The sequence below is a fragment of the Cicer arietinum genome, chromosome 2 (assembly GCF_000331145.2).
Source record: "Cicer arietinum cultivar CDC Frontier isolate Library 1 chromosome 2, Cicar.CDCFrontier_v2.0, whole genome shotgun sequence".
NCBI classification, from domain to species: Eukaryota; Viridiplantae; Streptophyta; class Magnoliopsida; order Fabales; family Fabaceae; genus Cicer; species Cicer arietinum.
Genome location: NC_021161.2, coordinates 43961344 through 43982198, shown reverse-complemented (window position 1 = coordinate 43982198; position 20855 = coordinate 43961344). Strand labels below are relative to the sequence as shown.

Here is a 20855-nt window from a genome sequence, read left to right as displayed (position 1 = left end):
GCATTTTGGCATATACGCATTGCATTAGGGTGCCTGGCACGCGAGTCATGTTTGATTTGAGTTTATGATTGAGTGATTCGAATTTTGATTTATCGTGATAACTGAGATGAAGGTGTTAAGTGCTATGTGTTGTGTATTGTGTGTGAGTATGATGGTTATCGAACCTTTGTGTGTCGTAGTAATCGCGTAGAAATTGCTAAGTGTTAAGTGGTGAACTTGATTAGGAATGACTTAGGTTAATTCATGAATTTTTGGAAAACTGATCAGGGAAATCGATTTCCCAATCGATTGGATGGGTAAACAGGGACTTGGCCAATTCACAAAATCGATTAGCCAATCGATTTCGAAAACAATTTTCAAAGGAATCAGTTAAGAAATCGATTGCCCAATCGATTAGGCCTTAAGTCAGGGGCTCAGGAACCAATCAATCGATTTACCAATCGATTGAATTCAGCCCAGGATTCTGTTTTCATTAAGAATCCCTCACCAAATCGATTAGGAAATCGATTGGCTCGAAACCAGGGGCTCAGGAACCAATCAATCGATTTACCAATCGATTGAATTCAGCCCAGGATTCTGTTTTCATTAAAAATCTTCACCCCAATCGATTGCCCAATCGATTGGCTCAGTGAAAATCCTCATTTTTAGTTGTATGATTAATTGCTCATGAATCTATCCATGTTTTGTTTTATCATGTGTTAATTAGGAGATCGAGAACTGCATTTTACCTTCATTTTCATTGGCAATGTAATGTATGAACTTTTCGCACATTGAAAATCCTGTTAAGGTGCATGCTTAGTTAAAAAGTTGTTTTGAGCATTCAAAAACTTAATTGCTATGTGTTAACTGTTATTTTCTGGTTGGTGACCCTTTACACTATTGTGGAAATCTGGGCTTTGCCCTCAGATGAGAGTCAGGACGGCCCTACTGGTTCGTACCCTACGGACAGGGATGGAGATGGGAATGCTTGACTGCGGTTGTGTTAGGAGGATCTCACGGGGCGCGTGGAGATTACTCAGGGTGTATAGTTTTTGGTAGGATGATCAGATTAGGATGATGTATAGGGACTAGGGGTCCTTCTTTTTGGTTTGGAGTATTTTAGTTTTGGAAAACTGTACTTATACAAATGTCAGTTATGTATTACTTGATGGTTTGAGAACTTCATTTTGAGTTCATCGTTAATTGGCAAGCATTGTATGAACTTTTAGCATATGGAAAATCCTTTTAAGGTGCATGCTTAGTTGAAAGGTTATTTTGTGCATTTAAAACTTAAATGTTATATGTTATCTGTTAATTTCGGTTGGTGACCCTTTACAATTATTGTGGAAATCTGGGCTTTGCCCTCATATGAGAGTCAGGACGGTCATACCGGTTCGTACCCTACGGACGGAAATGGAGATGGGAACGTTTGACTGCAGTTACGTTAGGAGGATCTCACGGGGCGCGTGGAGATACTCAGGGTGTATGGCTTTTTGGTAGGATGATCAGATTAGGATGATGTATAGGGACTAGGTGTCCTTCTTTTTGGATTGGAGTATTTTTAGTTTGGGAAAACTGTATTTATACTAATATTGTCGGTTCGACTTCTTATGTGAATGGGTTCCATGTACCATTTATGGTTATGTAAATGTTTTGGATTTATAATTGGAGAAACCTTTCTGCTGCTTGTAAATTTTAATGACTCAGTTATTTATCCAAAGGCATTTCTTTATCCATTTCTCTGTTTTAGTTTAATTACTTTAAAAAAAAAAATATACCCTCGCTTTGAAAAACGGGGTGTTACATGTTATTTTTTGTACTTTGTAATATATTTTCTTGATTGTTAACAATTTTCTTTTCTATCAAGCTTTTCTGCATAAAAAATTGTGTAAATGATTTAGACTAAAATGTCCTTAAATTAAATGACTTGAATAAGGATACTTATGTATTTCAATCTACATATTATTTTCTTGATTTGAAATAAAATGCCATTAAATGAATAAGTTGAATAACAGCAATTATGTATTTTAATCAATGTTTTTTCTTCTTCTTATATTAAGTAGTTAATATAAATTTATATCTGCAATTTGATTTCAGTTATGAAAAATAAATTTGAAATTTGATCTGATATGTGAGATATGTTTCTAGTATATCTCTTTTTGATTTAAAATTCTCCATTATATCATACGTTGAAATCTATATACGAAAATGTCCTACTTGTTTTTTACCTTTCAAGCTTTGTTATTAGGATATAGTTTCAAATGATATTTATTAAGATTAACACATTCTTTGTTAGTTTCACCTAATAGATATAAATGTGTCAAAAAATATTTTAGGGACTTTTACTATTTTGCAAATTTAATGGACAAAAATAATTAATCATTACATTTTGAGGATTAAAATATTATTTATGGGCTCACATGGTGGCCCTTTTAGAGCCCAATCTAACCGACATATCACGCTCCATAAACCGGGCCCAACTTCACCTAAATTTTGTTGGAAAAACAACAATAATTTCTTTAAAAAAAATAATGTAGGGTTTCAAAAAGGATTCATAAGTGTAGTTTTACCATTTTTAGTAAAAAAAAGTTAAGTTTATAATAACAAATTTAAAAAGTGATGTAACATATTATTAATTTTTTTAAAAAAGTAATATAGGTCTACCACCTTTAAATCTTCTTGAAAGATGTATAATAGACTGATTCAATAATTAAATATTACATAAATTTTGGTATGTTTTTTTACTTTATAATTTTAATTTTTGGATATTTTAATTTTTAAGTTTTAGAAGTAAGATGTTGCAGATAATAAGAATGATGTTAATTTTTTTGTTTTTTTGTTTTTGGAATTTTAAAGATGAAAAGAGTGATGAAGATGAAAAATGTGAAGAAGGAGATAAAATTTTCTAAAATTCTAAAGTTTTTGAAAAGTATATTTGATAAAACTAAAATTAATAAAAAGAAAATAAAAATTCACTTAACAACTAATATGGCTCGCTACCTCAGGACATTATAAAAAATATGAAAAAATAATTTACATATATTTTAATACACAAACGACTGATATAGAAAAAGATTTAAGTGTTATAATTAAGTAAAATAAAAGATTAAAAATATAACTTTTACTTTTAAAAATAGAAAAAGGAAAAAGTTTCGTGGTGTGCGTGTGCTCCCCGTGGAGTGGAATTGAAAATGAAGGTGGGGTCCAATCGAGTGAATTAGAGACCATTTTATTTTATTTGCAATCCTCTCTCCACGTTTCTTCTCAACTACGAAAAAGCTACAGTTTCTTTCTTCTTCTTCTTCTTCTTCTTCTGCTATCTAGGGCTTCATTTCTCCGATTCCAATTCCAATGTTTCTTTGAACTAATAATCACTTACTCAGTTTCATTCGCGTTGCATTGAATTTCATGGAAGAGTCTTCTTTCACTGGTCTTCCTACTAGCAACTTGCTCGGTTCAGTTCCGGTAAGCATCTTCCGATTTCTTCTTCGGTTTTTATTTTTTAAACCGTTTATTTATGCTTTTAATGATTCCGTTCATTCCTTGCATGCTCGATCATGTAGTGCAGAAAATCGATCTTGTTTTAAGTTTAGTAACAAAGTTTGGAAAATTGGTCGACAAAAAAATTGAAATGAAATTGTGGAAATGGAAAGAGGAATTTGGAAGTGTAAAATTGAAAGAGAAGCAAACTCGTTTCTAAATTAATTAGGAGAACTTGATTTTCCTGTGTTTAAGTTAAATATGCTTTTGATTTTAATTAATTAATCTTTTAACATTAAAAATTGATCTAGCTTACTTATGAAACTGAATTGGTCTACATTAAAAATTGTCCTGTATAGTGTATAGTTAAAATTAATCTGATCTGATTTTGAGTTACTATTGTGGTTTCTTCTTGTTAATCATGAATTATTAGTTATTTAAATATAAATTTAATTTGTACACAATGTCAGCTTATTATTAATTTTACACATGCTTCCAATTGCATATCGACATCTAGATATTTATGAATATATTTTAGAAATTAATATAACAAAGGGACCTTATAGTGTTACTTGATTGAATTAAAGTTTGAAAAAGTTTTACATTGCCGGTGTATATAAATTAATCTCATAAATATATATATTCTAACTTGTTTGAATATTGTTGGTTTTGTGCATTTTCTGTTTGGTGTCCAGGCTGTGATAGTTGAAGGAGATAACACTACGAAACATGTGGGTACGTATGGAGTTATAGCATTGAATTTTTGTTAAGATGACTTGTCTATTATTTCTTACTTTTATGGGTTTTCAGTTCTCTTTGAAACATATTGCTTGTAAACATAAATGTAGTCCCTGATGCAAATATGCAAATATTCCCTCCCACCACCAATGGAGGAGGAGACAGAGGACGAGGAGGATATCAAACTCTTGGAAGTCCTACAGGTATGTTATCAAAGTCATTTTTTCTATTTGACAATATATTTGTATTTCCATGGCTGTTTTCCGATGATAGCTACTGAATAGTATATACTTGGTACGTTGTATTAAATTGACGACTGGTATGGAGAAGATTTGTATTTTGTTAAGTTGTAGTTGTAGTTAGTTAATCTTAGAAATAATTGACTTAATTAGAGATTTCAAGCTGATACTTTATCTATTCCCACGAGATTTGCTTACAAATTTTCATGTGTTACATTATCTGAATCAGTTCCCATTTTCCTTTCATTCTTCAATGGTATGAAATTGTTGAATAAAAAAAACCAATTATTATGCGAGTCAGCATATTCTGTAATCTCTTTAATATGTTTCTCTTGTAACGATACATATGTTTTACTAGCTCTTTTCACATTTTCAAGTATGCTTGCTTAGAGTTTCTTCCTTTTTCCCTTGTTCTCTTGGGTTATGGAGCCAGTTTGAAGTAGAACTGCGTGACTATAGCTGTCTTAGAATGTTCCATTGTATAGTTTATTTACTTTATTTCTCAAACCTATTATTCTTCTGAGCCAAGTTATATTTTTTTACCCTTTTGCGTTGTACATAAAGAGATAAACTTTATGCAGTTTCTTAATCTAATAAAGTTGATTTTTTCTATACACTTGCTTTGAAGGTGTCTCTTCTCAATAAAAGGAATTATTACTGATTAATTGACTAATATATCATTCAGTTTTTATTTATTTAATTTTCTTATTTTTTCCAATATGACATCTCAAACAGGATTTCTCTTAGGGCACTTGTTAAGCATCTAAATGTAGAAAAAAAATATTGAAAGTTGTGTAAATCATGCTAACAAGGGCACTTGTTAGCATGACCCTCTCTCATATTAGTTAAATATTGTCTTATCATCAATTGTATTTCTCTTATTACATCTCAATCATCTAGTTAACAAACTAACATTTACAAGTTTTTGAGCTATTTTATTCAATTTTATCGTGTATTGTATGCACTTTAGTTTCATTTTTAAAACCAAGAAAGTGCGTAACTGGGTAGTATCGTCCAGGCTTCCGTATATAAGAAAGTGTGCAACGGTTAATAATTTTTTATTTCACTGTAATTATGTTCACTGGCATTAAATGCAATCATACTTTTGAATGACATTTATACTCTACTTGTCGCTTTATTCCACCAATAATTGCATATCTCAAGTGTCAACTATCAAGGTTCTACTTCTAGAAGTTAATGCAATTGTTTTTATTGATTTTTAATGTTCTTGAGTATAGTTTCATTTTTACCGAGATTCACACCCCTGCTATTTGAATCTGTAATCAGACCTGAAAATAGCTGCCATATGTATTTTCATTGACATTTGATAATATAATAATGTCATTAATTAATTTCCGATTTGTTCATTCAATGCAGAAGCCTTTGAACAACAGCCAACAAACAACTGGAGGGGATTCTTTAGTGTCTCGTCTTACTCACAGTATTTCGATGTAGATACAGATGCTGTTATGACCAGATTGATAAGTTCATTCAATCCAGTTGGTGGAGACTTCTTTAGCAAGATAGATGCCAACCCTGATTTGTGCGTTCTGTTTTTTCTACTCTCGGTGGTTCTATACTTTCTATAATCAAAATAGAGTTGCAAATTTTAATGTGGGACATTTTTTAATTTAATATTGTTTACCTTAGCATTTTTAGGGAATCGCTTGTCACTTTTTTGCCAGCTCCCTGTTACTTATTTTCTATGCATACACGTATTAAGTTACGAGATACATTCACTAAACTTATCGTGGGTTTTCAGGATCTTTCCCCAAAATGCATAAATTGTGCTTGTGCATGTTAAATACTAATAGTGCGATTCTTTTATGTTATTATAGATATGGACTTATATGGATCTCAACAACATTGGTTTTTGTACTTGCCGCGCTTGGAAATCTTGCCACATTCCTTATGCAAAAACATGCAGATAGCGGTACCTCATGGAGCTTTGATGTCAGCTATATGAATACGGCTGCATGGTCTATCTATGGTTATGCAATAGTGGTCCCAGTGGCATACTACTTTTTCCTTCAGTATATGGGTTCAAATGCTAGTCTTGTAAGGTTTTGGTGCATGTGGGGGTATTCCCTCTCCATTTTCATCATATCTTCCGTAAGTTTCTGCTTTCTGCATTGTGTCAACTTGTTAATTGCTTTTACTTTAAAATAATTTAGCACAAAAAGTGTGGTGGATGTAAGCCTGACCCTGAAGTGGAAAATTGGCAAGCACACTGCCTCAACGAAGTGAGGAACTCCTCGATCAAAGACCTTGTGGGCTAAGCTCACATCCCTGATCATGCAATTAACCATTTAAAATAAAGGTTCAGGTGGTAATAAAACTGCAAAGCAAAGGATGAATCAGATTCTTAATAATATTAATAATAGATCGTCTTCCTGTTCATCCCAGTTGTTGGGCCCGAAGCCCATTATCTTACTAACACATCTTTTTGACATATTTTGTTTTATCATAAAATATGATGTATTTTTAGAATTTCAAACTGAATTTATATTAGCTGTCATAAGAAATTGCACCATTTGCTAGATAATTATGCTTTAATTTTGTGTAGTATTTCGTTTTGCTGTCTAATTTATATTTATTGGGATACTTTCAGTTTTTGTTGATAATTCCAGTTGAGATTCTAAGGTGGATCATAACACTCCTTACTGGTGTTGCGTCAGCTAGCTTTGTTGCCTTAAACCTGAGGTCTTACATAGAAGGCAACGATCTTTCACTGTCAATTATTGCCGCGTTTTTCTTGCAAATAGGTCTGGCTGTCTTCATCAAGGTTTGGTTCTTCGCATAAAATGCATAGCGATAATAAATTGTTAGCTCGCTCCATTGGCTAACTTTGTTCAATATGTGAGTGGAATCTCTGCAGCAGAATTGGCTTGTTTTTGTGGATTTACTATAATGGAATTGGGAAGATGTGCAGAGTAGTGAGATTTCTGTATCGGCTTGGTCTGTCTCTGTATTCTTTTCACCTAATGCCTTGTGGAAGTCCATTATTTTGGAAGAGGAAGAGAACAATCAGTGAGTGTAGTATTTGAGTCTAAATGTTTGAGTTTCTTGCATATCTGTGTAAATATACCACGTCAAGTAAATCTTTTTTTATTTAAATTGAAATCCAACCGGCCGTTTTGAAGAGAGTTTGGCACACACTTTCTAGCTTTTATACACGCTTCTCAACACACTAACCAATTAGCGAATATGTGTTGAAAGAGAGTATTTTTAGCAACTTAGCATAATTCTATTTGTAAGAGTCGTCTTGCACTAGTCCAATATTTATAGAGCTATGCTATATATTATGAAAGAATTTGTGTACGAGTACGAAACACAAGAATATATACATGGCCAATTCGATGTGGTTGGGATTTATTATTTTGTAATATTAAGCATTTTTCATATTTATATGGTCTGATATTTAGAAGATAGTTGTGATGTGAAATAGGTATTCAAAAAGTGCCTTTGTCTTTCGCCTTTGATGGGTTTGTCTTTGAACCATTTTGGGTTACTAGGAAGATGTAGAAACCTAATTTCTTTGGTAAAAAAGAAAAAAGAAACAAAGAAGATATTTGTCTTCACTATGCTACTCACTATTGGCACCTCATTTGTCTTCATTATTGCTTACTATTGGCACCTAGTTTCTTTGGTTTACTTTTATACATTTATAACCTATCAATCGTAACACTAGTGACACTTCTAAATTAAATGTCACCATTATCGGTATATATGTTTACTATGATGAGTCTATAAAAAAAATGTTTATTATGATGATGAATCCTATCTATTTCAGAAGAGGAAAACGACTTTGATTTTGTGATATTGGAGAATGCCTGGATGAACAAAACAAATTAGAATAGACAAATTTAATCTTTTAAAAAATGGACAAGTTTACTGAATTTAATTTGATAGCTCATTAGCTTCTTCGGTCCTTGTGATTAAACAACCAACACTAATGCAGAGTTGGCTGCCATTGCGCATGACCTTAACACAGTCTTGAATGCTAGGTTTAGAGTAGTGATTTGTGAATATGACTCTCAAACCGTGCTGCAGCCTTCAGCTCATCAAGAAAAATGTCCTTGAAACCTATCCTTATATCCAGAGTTTTAGTCATACTCTGCTAGACAGTAGTTCTTGTGCCGACTAGCTGGTATGTATAGCAACGGGGTAGGGGGAAAACTTGCACTTGTTCCAAAGAATAAACAAGAACATTTTGATCACTAAAATAGCGCAAAGTAATTGCATTTTGTCGTACCTCGTATGATTAATAGTATGGCCTTCTATCAATTATAAAACGGGGCTTCCTAATTAATATAAATAAAGTAATTGACACTAACTAGGAACATAATTCCTAATTAATATAAATAAAGTAATTGACACTAACTAGGAACATAATGTTGGTTTGGTAGATGAGATGAGTGACTTAAATGAATGAAATAATAAGAGTTTCAATGAAACTATTAATATTGGCTATTTCAAAACACAATTTAGTTGTCGTTAAAATGTTGTTTTATCTTTCATTTAAAATTTGTTTTGGTCGTTTATCATTTAAAAAATTATTTTTTATTCTTTATGTTTACAATATAAACAAAATGGTCCTTTCAGTCAACTCTATTAAGTTTGACGATGAAAACTTAACTTCATTAAATTTGTTTATGTTCACGATATGTTCACTTTTCTTCTCAGCTTTCAACTCTGACATTATAGGTCTCACATGTCTAACCATGGAAGATGACATTATAGGTCTCACATGTCTAACCATGGAAGATGACTAGGTTAGTTTATATAACTTATAAGCTACAAGTACTATTGGTAACAGTTCTTTATAATTTTATAGTATTTTTTTATAAGTTAATTCAAGTAGTTTATTAGCTTATAATTTATAATTTATCATTTCTTTTACTAATTTTATTATTATTAATGTGACTAAAATCCTTTATTACCCTTTATGATTTATTTATAAATAATTTATATAATTTAATTTTTTTTAATAAATAATATTTTAAAGTAAATAATTTAAAATAAATAAACTAGCTAAATAAATACAAATATATTATATTAATAAAAAAATTATAAGTAATTTAAATTTTAAAATAATTAATATTTTAAAATTAAATAAAAATACATCAGATTGATAAATTTAAAATAATAAAAGAAAATTAAATTACTACTTTTAAAACATTAAAGTATTAATTTATAAAATTTAATTTTAATTAAAAATATCATTTTATATTTTAAAATTAATTGAATCGATAATTTTACTAAACATTTCAATTAGTTTAACAATTATCAGCTATCATTTATCGATTAATTGTACCAAACGAAACTAGGTCAATTGCTCAACTTGAGCAAGTGAATATTTCAATTGAATAGTAAAAAATTGTATAGATAAGTGGATTGGTTGATTGTGAATAGGGTGCTAAGCTAAAAAATATGTAATACATAACTTCTTTTGGACATTTTTTTTAATATAAACTAGTGTATTGGAATTAACATAGTTGAGTCATTGTAGTTTTTTTTTTTTTTAATTAAAGAAAACATAAATTTGTTTACCCAAACTAGATTGGGACAACTACAAACTGTTACTAGTTAAACACTTAAATATGAGCCCAACTTGAACATTTGCTCTTCTTAGCATTGTGAGCCCAACTTGGGACTATGATTGGCTAAGCAATGAAAAATGAGCACAAATTAAGGGTGGCTCTTTAGAATATAGATCTTCTTCATTTCTTAAAAGAAATGTACATCTTAAATTCTATGATTTTGATATTTAAATGTTCAATTAATATCACATATTTTTAAAATGTGTCATTTATGTTATTTTTATTCTCCAAAATTATAATAATAGACATTTCCATTTCTATAGGAATAATAAAGAGAATCCTTACCCTTAAAAAAACCATTGATTTGTACTCCAGATTCGTTGATTATTATCTAGTGAGTTATAAAACAATCACGTGGTTCTTGCTATGGATTTGGCCAAGAAATTCACTAGCATAAACACGAATAATATTGCATAATTATTTTGAATAACGTTTACATTTATTATAGAGAACTTTTTGGTAGTTCCTTTATTATAGAAACTTGTTACTAACAAGTTTTAGTAATACATATATAGTATTTATTAATTTTAAATATATCACCCAAAGTTCAACTCATTGCCTTCTTAATTTCAATTGCCAATCCATCATAGGCGAGTTCCCAAGCAGTGTTGAGTTCTTCGCTCCATGTGTCCCCTGCTGCTGCCTTTATTGTTTGTAGCAAAGCTTCTTTAACCACCTTATAGCCCCAAAATAATTATTTTTTGGTTAGTGATATAAAATAGGTATGTCAACAAAAATAGAAAATGTTTATTGAAAACATATTTATTTTCCTTTAAAATAATTGTGAATATATTTTTAATATAATTTTTCTATCTATGTATCCATATTAATTGGACTCAATCAAATTTAAAAAACATTTCTATTGGTGAGAGTGATCATTAGGCCATCAAAAATATAAAATCTATGCAGTAAATTTTTTTATAATATTATCATACCACAAAATGAGGATCAACAACTCCCTTCTGAACATGAACAGCACCCAATGTAGCATCTCCTAAAACTACTGTACCTTTTGCTAGAAGTTGAGCAGCTGAGTCACGCACCTTTGATTAAATGTTAAGAAGAAAACTATTAATCTTTAGTAACAATACTTCTAACTAATAAAAATAAAATAATTAGACTTAATTTAATATATCCCTGTTTTCACTTTTAGTCTCACAAGTAATGATATATAATTACTATTATGAAAAAAATTATGTATAATTACTATAAGATACTCTGAAAAAATTACTATAAAACACAAACTATTATTATTTAAAATGTAAGCAGTGTCATATGCTTGTCCTTGAAACAAATCTTAATATTGTACTTGTAGATTCTCTTTATATAATTCTTTGGATCATATTAATTAACTGCAATTTTTAAATTAAGAAAATATAAAAATACAAGTATTTTAAAGATTTCATAGTTATTAATTTTAAAAGCAGCACTTACAATTATAGGAGGAACAAAAAATGAAAGAAAATTGATTGATGTGGGATAGTACTTACCAATCCAAAAACCTTAATAGCATGGCCCTGAAGTTGAGGACTATCTTGAACACCATTCTTTAAAAAGGAGAACAAGTCTTTTGCTGCAGGTGCTTTCTCCAATATACTATTTTAATTGAAGCAACCAAAAATATTAATGTTAATTTACACCATCTCTTATAAAATCCAACAAACAATGAAAAGGAAAAAAAAAAAAACAATGAGAGGAAACTTACATAGTGTAGAACAAAACACTATAGGTAGGAAGGTTTTGTTTGAATGATTCATATGAGCTATTCACCAAAGCCACTTGATTCTCAGTAAAACCCATATTTCTCTTCTCTTTTTGTTTTTGTTTTTCTTCTTCTTTGTTTTGTTATGTTATGTTTATATTGCAATGTAACAACACTTATTTATATAGCAAAGCTTGGAGGTGTAAACATATGTGGTTGATTTATTGTGATTATTTTTTTAAAGAATCTATTGGCTTGTGGAGGTGGCCATTGACATTATTAAAAGACAAGAATCTTTTAAAAACTTAATCAAATAAACTTTAATTAATTAAAGTTAATAAAATTTAAATATTATAAATATATTAATATAAATGTTCGACAAATTGTATAGTACAAGCATTAATTTGACATTTATCAGTACATTTCGTCTTTAAATTAATAAATAAATAATTTAAAAAAAATATTTTCTATCATTTAAAAACTTATAATAATTAAATATTATTAATCAGTGTCAACAAAATAAAATTTAATTTTTTTAAATTTTTATTACTCATAATAGTGAATATTGAATTTCTTTTTTATGATAAAATATAAATAAAAAAACTAATATAACACTTATAAACAATGAAATAATTTTTTTTAATAAAATGATTTGTCATAAAATACAAAATTTGAAAAATAGTTTTATTTGATCCATAAAAATAATCATTAATTTATTGATTTAGATATCAAAATATTTCAATTTATGAGTGTGCCTAGAAGTTACCTATGTGTTCTTAAATTTAATAAATGTAATTATTAATCTAATAAAAAAATGTTACTAAATATATAGCTACATTTTTTACTCTTTAATAAATTCCTCTAACTTTAAAGAACAACATATATTTGAGTCTAGCGCAATAAATTAGAACTCTATAAATAATTGAATTAAAATATTCTCACACATAAATGTGATGATTAATATTCATTATAAGAAAATCATTTTAAGTAAATTAATATATCATTCCACCTAATTGGAGAGACACATCTTTCGAAATAATTAAAATTCGTTTAAACAGTTGATCTAACCATCGACTAATCAAATAAGAGATGCAAAGATCTATTATTAGTGTCTGATTATATTATTCAAATCAAAGTAAAACTTAATTTAAAAATTAAAAATTAATTAATTACACAATAATATATTGGGAGGCAGAAAAGGTAGCGTGGTGCAGCAAGCTTGACAATTATGCATTAATCACGTGTGTTAGTTTCAATGCCCTATCTCATGAAACACCTTTTTTACAACATTACAGTTCGACTTAATTTACCTTTCAAAAAAATTTAATATCCAAATTAGTTTATGACTCAGAAGTACCATTCTCAATGCTCTTTGAGACATGTCCTAACATTAATGAGCTCTATGAATTAGGGGGAAGCATAGTTGATTTTTAAAAAAATTTAAATCATATTTCTATTTTAACACTAATATATAAATTTAGATTTATAATTAAATTTATTATTTGATTTAAATCAATTATAAAATCAATTCTAAAATTAGCTACGGTTAAATAACTAGTTTCTAGTTAAGCAATCGATTTCGAAAAATTCAAATTTTAAAATTAATTTTTTTTTTTTAAAATTGGTTAAAATTTGATTATTTTTTAATATTTATTTAAAAAAATCATTTATTCATAATTTAAAAACCAGTTATTTAAAAAAAAACAATTATTCATATTTAAAAATTAATTATTTTTACAAAATGAAAGCTCAGTCAAAAACATACATTAACCATACAATTGTTTTCTTTTGTGATTAAAATTGAACATGTTCAATTGTTTATAATAACTTGTGATTAAAATTAATTTATTACTAACTTCATTACGACCACCAATTCTAATTCATCCTAGTTTCATAAATTATTTATTACTAAAATCGTAGAAAATACAAATACTTGAAAGTTTCTTTGATCAAATTTAACAATCATTGTACCATAATAAAGCTGTAAAAAATTCAAACACTTGAAAGTTTGCTTCCAAGACCGAGATAGACACCACCACCACAAGATTTAATAAATTTAAAATATCTAATGGATTTAATATATTAATTTTTCTCTTGAACATTTATAATTAAGTTAAGTTTTAGCAATATCTAAATCTCAATATCATTTTCAACGTAACATATTAATGTAACATTTTGAAAAAAAAATTAATCCATTAAAAATAAGTAATTTAAGAAATTATATTTAAAATATTTAGTCTATCATATTTTAGTCTTCCTCAATAAATATTAAACATCTTAATTAATTAACTAGTTATCATTTAGTATAGTTGGTTAGTAATAAGCAATTGATTAAATGAATTTAGTAATAAATTGTCGGAAGGTGGAAGATCAGTGGGGTGATGGCAAAATCAGAATCATTTTGGTGGTTTAGAGTTTTTAGAAGTTGAGTGGATAACAATCGGATAAAAACCAAATCCAAATATAAAACATAAGTGGATATCTAACCAGTTGATAAATAAATCGGATTATAACCATATTATTTTAATCAGATATTTATAATGGATTTGGATCCGGTTTTGGATTTTGGTCTCATAATTGAATTTTTTGCACAACCCTACATAATAATGATAAATGTAATGATATATGTCAGGTAAATATGTGAACTTTTTTTAAAATGTTGTCATATAAAATATGTTTAACTGTAGTTTTAATCCCCTCTATTTTTATCACTTCACAAAATTAATAATGTTATTTTAAAATTCGACATTGTTTTGTTTCTCCTTTAGTTTTTTAACTAATAAATAGTGATTTGACATAATTTAAATGAAGTGGCAAACAAACTAATGATATAGAATCAACTAAATGCATTAATTATTTATATGTTATTAATTAAATTACAAAATAAATATTAGTATTAATCCTTCAATATTATTCTATTATATGTCATGTAGTTTAAAATATGTCAAACAACTATTATTTAATTAAAAATTCAAAAACTAAAGAATTTTAAAATAAATAAACTAATTCTATATATGGGTGAAAATAAGATGAACAAAACTATAATTAAACTTATAAAATAATTTGGACCAAACCATTTTCTTTATTTGAGTTTTGAAATATTCAACAAAAAATACTTAATGAGTCCCTCACTTATTTAGACCAAATAAATCCATCCATGTTACCATTCTCCCATAACTGAATTGCACAGCCACCACAACAGTACATCATTCGCCACCCAACACCGCCGCGCGCCATCTAGAGTCACCCCACCTCACCAAACACCATTGTTGTTGACCATTCAAGAAAAGAACTAGATTTATTTTATCTTTTCGTTTTTCTTATTATTTTTTCATATTGTTACTGACGCAGAACTTTTTTTTATTTTTATTTTTATTTTTATCGTATTGCTACTAAAGCAACTCTTTTGTATTATTATTTTTCAAATAGTGAACTTAAGACTTTTGTTTTTCCTCGTTTTATCGTTTTTCATTTAGGTAAAATTCATGCTTGTTTACAATCTGTTTAAAACAAAGCTTGTTTAATTGCGATTATGTTTGATTCATATTGCATGCAAATAAAAGCAGCATCCAAATTTATTTAATGTTGTTCATTGCCTTGTTCTTCATTTTGTCTATTCCTACTTGTTCAATATTGCATGTGGTCCCATTTATTTAGTGCATTTTGTATTACTTTTATTATCTCTCATTAAACACGTTTTTATCTATTCATTGCAGTTGACAAATTATATTTCATTTCTCTATTTCATCTAAGGTACCTTTAAAAGAGATGAAGTCATCATGGTTTTGAAATATTTGGATGGTATTTTACCCCCAATAAGACCTTCTTAAATATTTTAAAGTCTCTTCTAATCTTGAAAATCAGAAATTAGATCGTTAATAAAAAAAAAAGAGAATTTTATCCTATATTCTATAAGTATACTTTTACCTCCACATTTTAATAGAAATTCCATTTTACCTTTATTTTTTTTCAAAAAACACTAAAAATTAAAAGTAATGTTATTGGAACTAAAATTAGACATAAATATAATATTGTATAGGGTAAAATTTTCTAAAAAGAAAATACAATTTTAAAACTAAAAAACATTGATAAAATAAATTTCAGTGTATGTTAGAGCATTTTAATGCAAACTCAATTCCAGGTGCCAAATGTCAATATTTTTCTAAGTGTTAGAGCTATGGATTAAGACAGTGAAGTGGAAAGAATGTCTCTCACTTTGTATGGTTAACTACTACTTCGTGCATTTGGTTAAAAAGAAATCATATTGTATTCAACAAAAAGTAACACATTAGGAGGATGTGTTAGACAAAATCAAGAAGGTGTGTTCGATTTGATTCTTTGATTTGGAAGGGTAGAAACAAAAACTGACTTTGCAAGTTGGTGGAATAACTCTCTATCTTATCTTCAAAGTATATATGATGTTCTTTTTCGTTTCGACTGTAGAGAACTCCTCTTTGTATTGAGTTTTAAGTACTGCATGTAATCTCATATTTGCTTATACAAAAAATTCATTATTGATGCATGCTTTTAAGAAATTTGTGTAATCTGGATGCATACCTACAAACATGAAATTGAGTAGTGAAGGGGATTATTGTATTACTCTTTTAAAAATTCTACAAAGAGGCTTGCTTCTCCTAAACTTTAAAAGGACCAATTCCAAAGTAAAATAATTCAAAGATTTAAATGCATAAATTAATTCCAAAAACGACTTATTATGTATTTGCTTCATAGACATCATTGACAAGAAGCTACATCTAGTAGCTTGATTTTCACATCAAGTTTAGAAGAAGCTACAAAGACACTAATAAAATACTAGAAGAAGCTACAAAGACACTAATAAAATACTAGAATCAGCTTTACTAAGGCTACATAGATATTGCATGCAACTTGATAATCTTTGATAAACCTTTTGAGTAAGCATAACTCAAATAACATAAACAAACATTTTCAATCACAATGCACCACATAAATAGAAGCAGGAACTGAACTTAAACCACAGCAACAAAATATCTGATTATTTTTCTCCTTCGAATGAATCCGCGGTGATATGATACATTAATCTTGTCCCTTCAAATGTGTACGCAAATGATTGGACAAAAATTGAATATCCTCTGTGCTTTCTTCAAACCATGTCCATGCTCATGCTTGAATGAAATTCTTGAGCTTTTTCAACCACTCCAAGTATTCTCTACTATCCTTGTTGATCATGTACTCATGCAAGAAATTGGTTGTGCTTGGTTTGATTCCCCTAATTTCTAAGTACTTGTGGAAAGTCTTTTGCAGACTTTCATCCAAATTCCTGTACAAACAAGGCAACAATCTCAATCAAACAATACTTTACCTAGAACATTAATTAAATATACATAAAGGGTATATCATAAAAGGTACCAAAACCCCAATCTAGACTGCGACGTGCCGACGGCAATATTATCAATACTTTTTTATGTCTTTAAGCTATGTATGGTTTTGCAGTGGGTTTGACAAAATCATTGTGAGCCACTATAGGAGTGTAGCTTATGCAAAATCACTGACTCACCGTGATTTTGATAAACCCCACGAAACCAAATGTATTGAAAAATCATGGTGGCTCAATGTTATTTAGAAAAACCCGCACGTAACTAAATGTATCCCAAAATCACAGTGGTTCGGTTTGATTATGACAAACCACCGTGATACCACAGTATCACAATGAGTCGGCATGATTTTGACAGAAGCTAAATTTCAGAGCTTCAACAAAATCAGGATGTTATTGTGATTTTGCCAAAATCACTGAAATCCAAACATTCACTAAAAACATTGCAAGCACAAATCTATAAAAAAATAAAAGATCAGAAAAAAGGACATACTGAAAATCTGGTCCTTCATAAGGAATCTGACCATCAGAAATATCAGGATTCTTAACAGACAAGCTGTCAATGACAATCTCATCAGGGTAAGCCACACAACTGAACTCCAAAGAAGGTCCACCTTTCTTTGAAACACTTACTGAAAGTGGAATGCTTGATTGTGTTGCTGCCTCACTTTCATTATCCTTATCATCATCCTCATTATCATGTTCTTCACCAGTAACCAAATCAGGCATATGAACCTCAACCTTAATTTCTTCACCTTGATAACTCCTTTCAAGTGTTATTGTTTGTTGTCCAGCACTATCAACTATCTTAAATGGAAAATTATTGGGAACCTCCTCAACCTATATCAACCAAAATAAAAATTTCAACTTTCACAACATCAATCAATAATCATAATCAATAAATAGCAACGAGATAATGGGCACATTTTCTTAAAAACATCACTTTTTTAAAAATAAATTAGTCACTTTTAAAAGTTTCCATCTGTTTGTTGCAACTTCTTTTAAAAAACTCAGACTTTTAAAATTATCTAAAACCCCCAATAAAGGAGAAGCTGTTTCTAGTAGCTTCTAAAAAAAACATTTCTTTGTAACTGAGTTTAAAAAAACTGATTTTCACTATGGACAAACACAAACAGCTTCTACTTTTCTTAAATTATTGAGTATCAAAATCACTTTTTATGATTTTTTATAAACAGTAACAATGAGTTCAATGAAAAATTATAACTTATATACCATTAAATTCTAATAAATGAGAGAAATTGAAATGAAACTTACGGCGCTTTGATCATCGGTTTCAAGGGCGCAATTGATTTCGGCTTCAATCACACGGAGAAGATTCTCGTCGGAGTTGGGCTTGTTTTTAACAGCTACAGAAGAAAAATGAAACCTAGGAACAAACGAATCCTCGTACCGATTAACAGCGGCAAAAAGAACGGTACGATAACCCGGTTGGGTTTTTCTCATCAATTGAGCAGCAGAAGCAAAAGCCCTAACGAAAGTACTAGACTTGTTGCGAAGAATCGAACTAAACGCCATTTTTACTTTTCTTACTGAAAACACAACAGGGGAAGGTTTTGCTAGGGTTTTACAAAAAGTTTTCTAATTCTGAGCTTTAAACTAAAAAATCTTTTTAAAAAAAATAATAACTCGGCTTAGGTAGAAAAAAGATCCAATTGTTTTATTTTTGGCCCAATAACATTGGACTAAGCCCAACGTTTAACTATTTTAAAATTCCTAGAGTCTGTTTATTACGTATTATTTTTAAAATAGTCACTTTTTTCTATAAAAAAATAATCAATTTTTCGAGTTTTTATCTGTTTATTATAATTTTTAGAAAAAAATTTATAATCTTAAAATTTATTAAATTAAAAAACTGTTTTGAATAATTTTTTATAAAAATCATTTTCTATAATTATCTTTTAAAAAAATTGTTTTCATTATATTAGACAAACACGAATCAACTTTTGATTTTTTTTTTAAATTTCTAACAAAATCTATAAATTATTAAATATAAAAATAAATTTTTATCATTTGTAACAAACTGACCCCTAATCTACTTTCCCATCTAATCTCTACATTCTCATAAGCTTACAAAATCATTTTTTCTTCTCATTTTAATCTTCACTATTTGACCCATTAGTGTTATTGGGCCAGCCCAATAGTTAACTATTTAAAAGCCCTAATCTAATTTCCCACTCCCTCGCAATTTATTTCCCGCTCTGTAAAAACCCTAACCACTTTCTTTTTGAGCTGAGAAGAAGAAGAAGAAAGAAAGAACAAAAATGGGACAGAAACAGAAGCAGAGTTTGGAATTGGATCTCACCGAAACCAAAAAACGACGTCGTGTTGGATTTTCCGGCACAGGTGATTTTTCATTTTACTTTTGTTGATGCTGATTTCTTTTATTTATTTAATTAAGTGTAAATTATTTTTCATCATGTATTTTAGATGCTGGAGTTGAAGCCAAAGACTGCATCAGAATCTTTCTTGGTAAGATAAAATGTGAAATATTCTTCTTTCTTTACCGAAGTTTTGGTATCAATGTAAAAAACTTGTGAACATTGGGATGAAATTGGTGTTTATATAAATGTTCTTCTTTTGGAGTGCATTGGTATGCGTATTTATTTTGTGTCTGTTATTCATGTTTTGTGCAGTGTCAAGCAAAGAAGAGTTCGATGATCCTGAGAGTTTTGTAGTCAATCCTGTTGATTTGAATGGCTTTTTTGATGGCGAAGGGAAGATTTATGGTTATGAGGATTTGAAGGTAAGATTCATTTTAACAATAATATGATTTTTTTTTATCTGTACGGTGGTTGAATGTTTTATGGTGTACGGTGTTTTCATGTTTAGCTTGTTTGGACTTTATTTGCAGATTAGCATCTGGATTAGCAGCATATCTTTTTATGCATATGCTGACATTACATTCCGGAGTTCGGCTGATGTAGGTTCTGAATTTGTTTAGTAAATGTGCACAATTGTCTTTTACAGTACTGGTTAATTCACAATTATCTTCGGACTTTGACACTTTCTTTTTATGCATATGTTGTTTGATTGTTTAAGCGAGGCAAAGGGATTACAGAACTTAAAGAGGCTCTACAGGTATGCGTCAACATTTACTGATTGACTGACTGTTATTCACCACCCTTTAATTTGGTTTGTTCTATTTGCAGGCAATTTTTGCTGAGACTCTTGTTGATAGCAAAGATGAATTCCTTGAAAAATATTTGGTGGACAGGAATTTTCTTAGGTATGAAGACTTTGCTTCTTGTTTAATAATAAATACCTGAAATTAGTTTTATAGGACTCTAATGACTGTTGATGTCAATTTAATTGGTTTGCAGAACAAACATCTCAGATGGGAAGGTTTTGAAGACAAAAGCTTTCAATCACACTGGTTCGGATGCTTCAGATGTTGAGGTTGTAATTTGCATATAGGTTCATTATTTTGCACTTTAGGTAAAAGATAGGGCAGTAGAGTGTGAATGCCTTGTTTAAGATTTTATCTATGAAAAATCCTTACTCTTATACATGTTGTATCTCAAATTTTACTGTACTTGAGCAATCATCTAATTGAAATACTTTTTGGTAAACAGGTGAAGAGAGTGACAGAATAGATCTGTTAAGCTACTTTCCACTTTTAGCTTATTCCGGTTATTGATCAGAATCTGTACTGTGCAAACTGGATGCATTTGCCATGATGTTCTGAAATTAGTATTTTACTTTTCACTGCTTTTTTTTTTTTTTTTTTTTTTTATTTTTTT

General features: G+C 29.3%; 4 protein-coding genes across 5 annotated transcripts in view; 2 read left to right on the top strand and 2 right to left on the bottom strand.

The window, feature by feature from the left end:
• The first annotated feature begins 3229 nt into the window (after nt 1–3229).
• Nucleotides 3230–7580, top strand: LOC101505290 (uncharacterized). 2 transcript variants are annotated; one of them, XM_073365326.1, is made up of 7 exons: nt 3230–3444; nt 4155–4194; nt 4308–4400; nt 5814–5979; nt 6275–6548; nt 7048–7221; nt 7315–7580. In XM_073365326.1, exons 1-7 carry the CDS (start codon nt 3388–3390, stop codon nt 7345–7347), a joined length of 837 nt encoding a protein of 278 aa, XP_073221427.1. In that variant the 5' UTR covers nt 3230–3387; the 3' UTR covers nt 7348–7580. The 2 variants fall into 2 exon arrangements, with proteins under 2 accessions (XP_073221427.1, XP_004490910.1); XM_004490853.4 differs by having other exon boundaries at nt 7048–7392.
• Nucleotides 7581–10428: 2848 nt separating this feature from the next.
• Nucleotides 10429–11904, bottom strand: LOC101504979 (leghemoglobin-1-like). The gene is made up of 4 exons (XM_004490852.4): nt 11745–11904; nt 11530–11635; nt 10975–11082; nt 10429–10715 (listed from the first exon to the last, which is right to left on the bottom strand). The coding sequence occupies exons 1-4, from the start codon at nt 11837–11839 to the stop codon at nt 10587–10589; spliced, it is 438 nt and encodes a 145-aa protein (XP_004490909.1). The 5' UTR covers nt 11840–11904; the 3' UTR covers nt 10429–10586.
• A 4529-nt stretch (nt 11905–16433) lies between these two features.
• On the bottom strand, nt 16434–18704 carry LOC101504659 (uncharacterized protein At2g39795, mitochondrial-like). The gene is made up of 3 exons (XM_004490851.4): nt 18370–18704; nt 17588–17934; nt 16434–17040 (listed from the first exon to the last, which is right to left on the bottom strand). Exons 1-3 carry the CDS (start codon nt 18628–18630, stop codon nt 16881–16883), a joined length of 768 nt encoding a protein of 255 aa, XP_004490908.1. The 5' UTR covers nt 18631–18704; the 3' UTR covers nt 16434–16880.
• A 586-nt stretch (nt 18705–19290) lies between these two features.
• Nucleotides 19291–20855, top strand: part of LOC101504326 (histone acetyltransferase type B catalytic subunit) — a 3556-nt gene continuing 1991 nt past the window's right edge. The window contains exons 1-7 of the mRNA XM_004490850.4: nt 19291–19458; nt 19543–19584; nt 19749–19858; nt 19967–20035; nt 20155–20193; nt 20265–20341; nt 20436–20511. Of these exons, the coding sequence (XP_004490907.1) occupies nt 19377–19458; nt 19543–19584; nt 19749–19858; nt 19967–20035; nt 20155–20193; nt 20265–20341; nt 20436–20511 (495 nt within the window). The 5' untranslated portion in view covers nt 19291–19376. The remainder of the gene's footprint in view (nt 19459–19542; nt 19585–19748; nt 19859–19966; nt 20036–20154; nt 20194–20264; nt 20342–20435; nt 20512–20855) is intronic.

Excerpts from the sequence above, each read along its gene's own strand:
- LOC101505290 (XM_073365326.1), top strand. The coding sequence starts at position 3,388 with ATGGAAGAGTCTTCTTTCACTGGTCTTCCTACTAGCAACTTGCTCGGT. Across the intron at positions 3,445-4,154 it reads ACTTGCTCGGTTCAGTTCCG|GCTGTGATAGTTGAAGGAGA; the intron begins GTAAGCATCTTC and ends TTTGGTGTCCAG. Across the intron at positions 4,195-4,307 it reads TAACACTACGAAACATGTGG|TCCCTGATGCAAATATGCAA; the intron begins GTACGTATGGAG and ends ACATAAATGTAG.
- LOC101504979 (XM_004490852.4), bottom strand. The coding sequence starts at position 11,839 with ATGGGTTTTACTGAGAATCAAGTGGCTTTGGTGAATAGCTCATATGAA. Across the intron at positions 11,636-11,744 it reads AGTGTTTTGTTCTACACTAT|TATATTGGAGAAAGCACCTG; the intron begins GTAAGTTTCCTC and ends CAATTAAAATAG. Across the intron at positions 10,716-10,974 it reads TTGTTGATCCTCATTTTGTG|GTGGTTAAAGAAGCTTTGCT; the intron begins GTATGATAATAT and ends TGGGGCTATAAG.
- LOC101504659 (XM_004490851.4), bottom strand. The coding sequence starts at position 18,630 with ATGGCGTTTAGTTCGATTCTTCGCAACAAGTCTAGTACTTTCGTTAGG. Across the intron at positions 17,935-18,369 it reads AAACCGATGATCAAAGCGCC|GTTGAGGAGGTTCCCAATAA; the intron begins GTAAGTTTCATT and ends TGGTTGATATAG. Across the intron at positions 17,041-17,587 it reads TATGAAGGACCAGATTTTCA|GAATTTGGATGAAAGTCTGC; the intron begins GTATGTCCTTTT and ends TTGTTTGTACAG.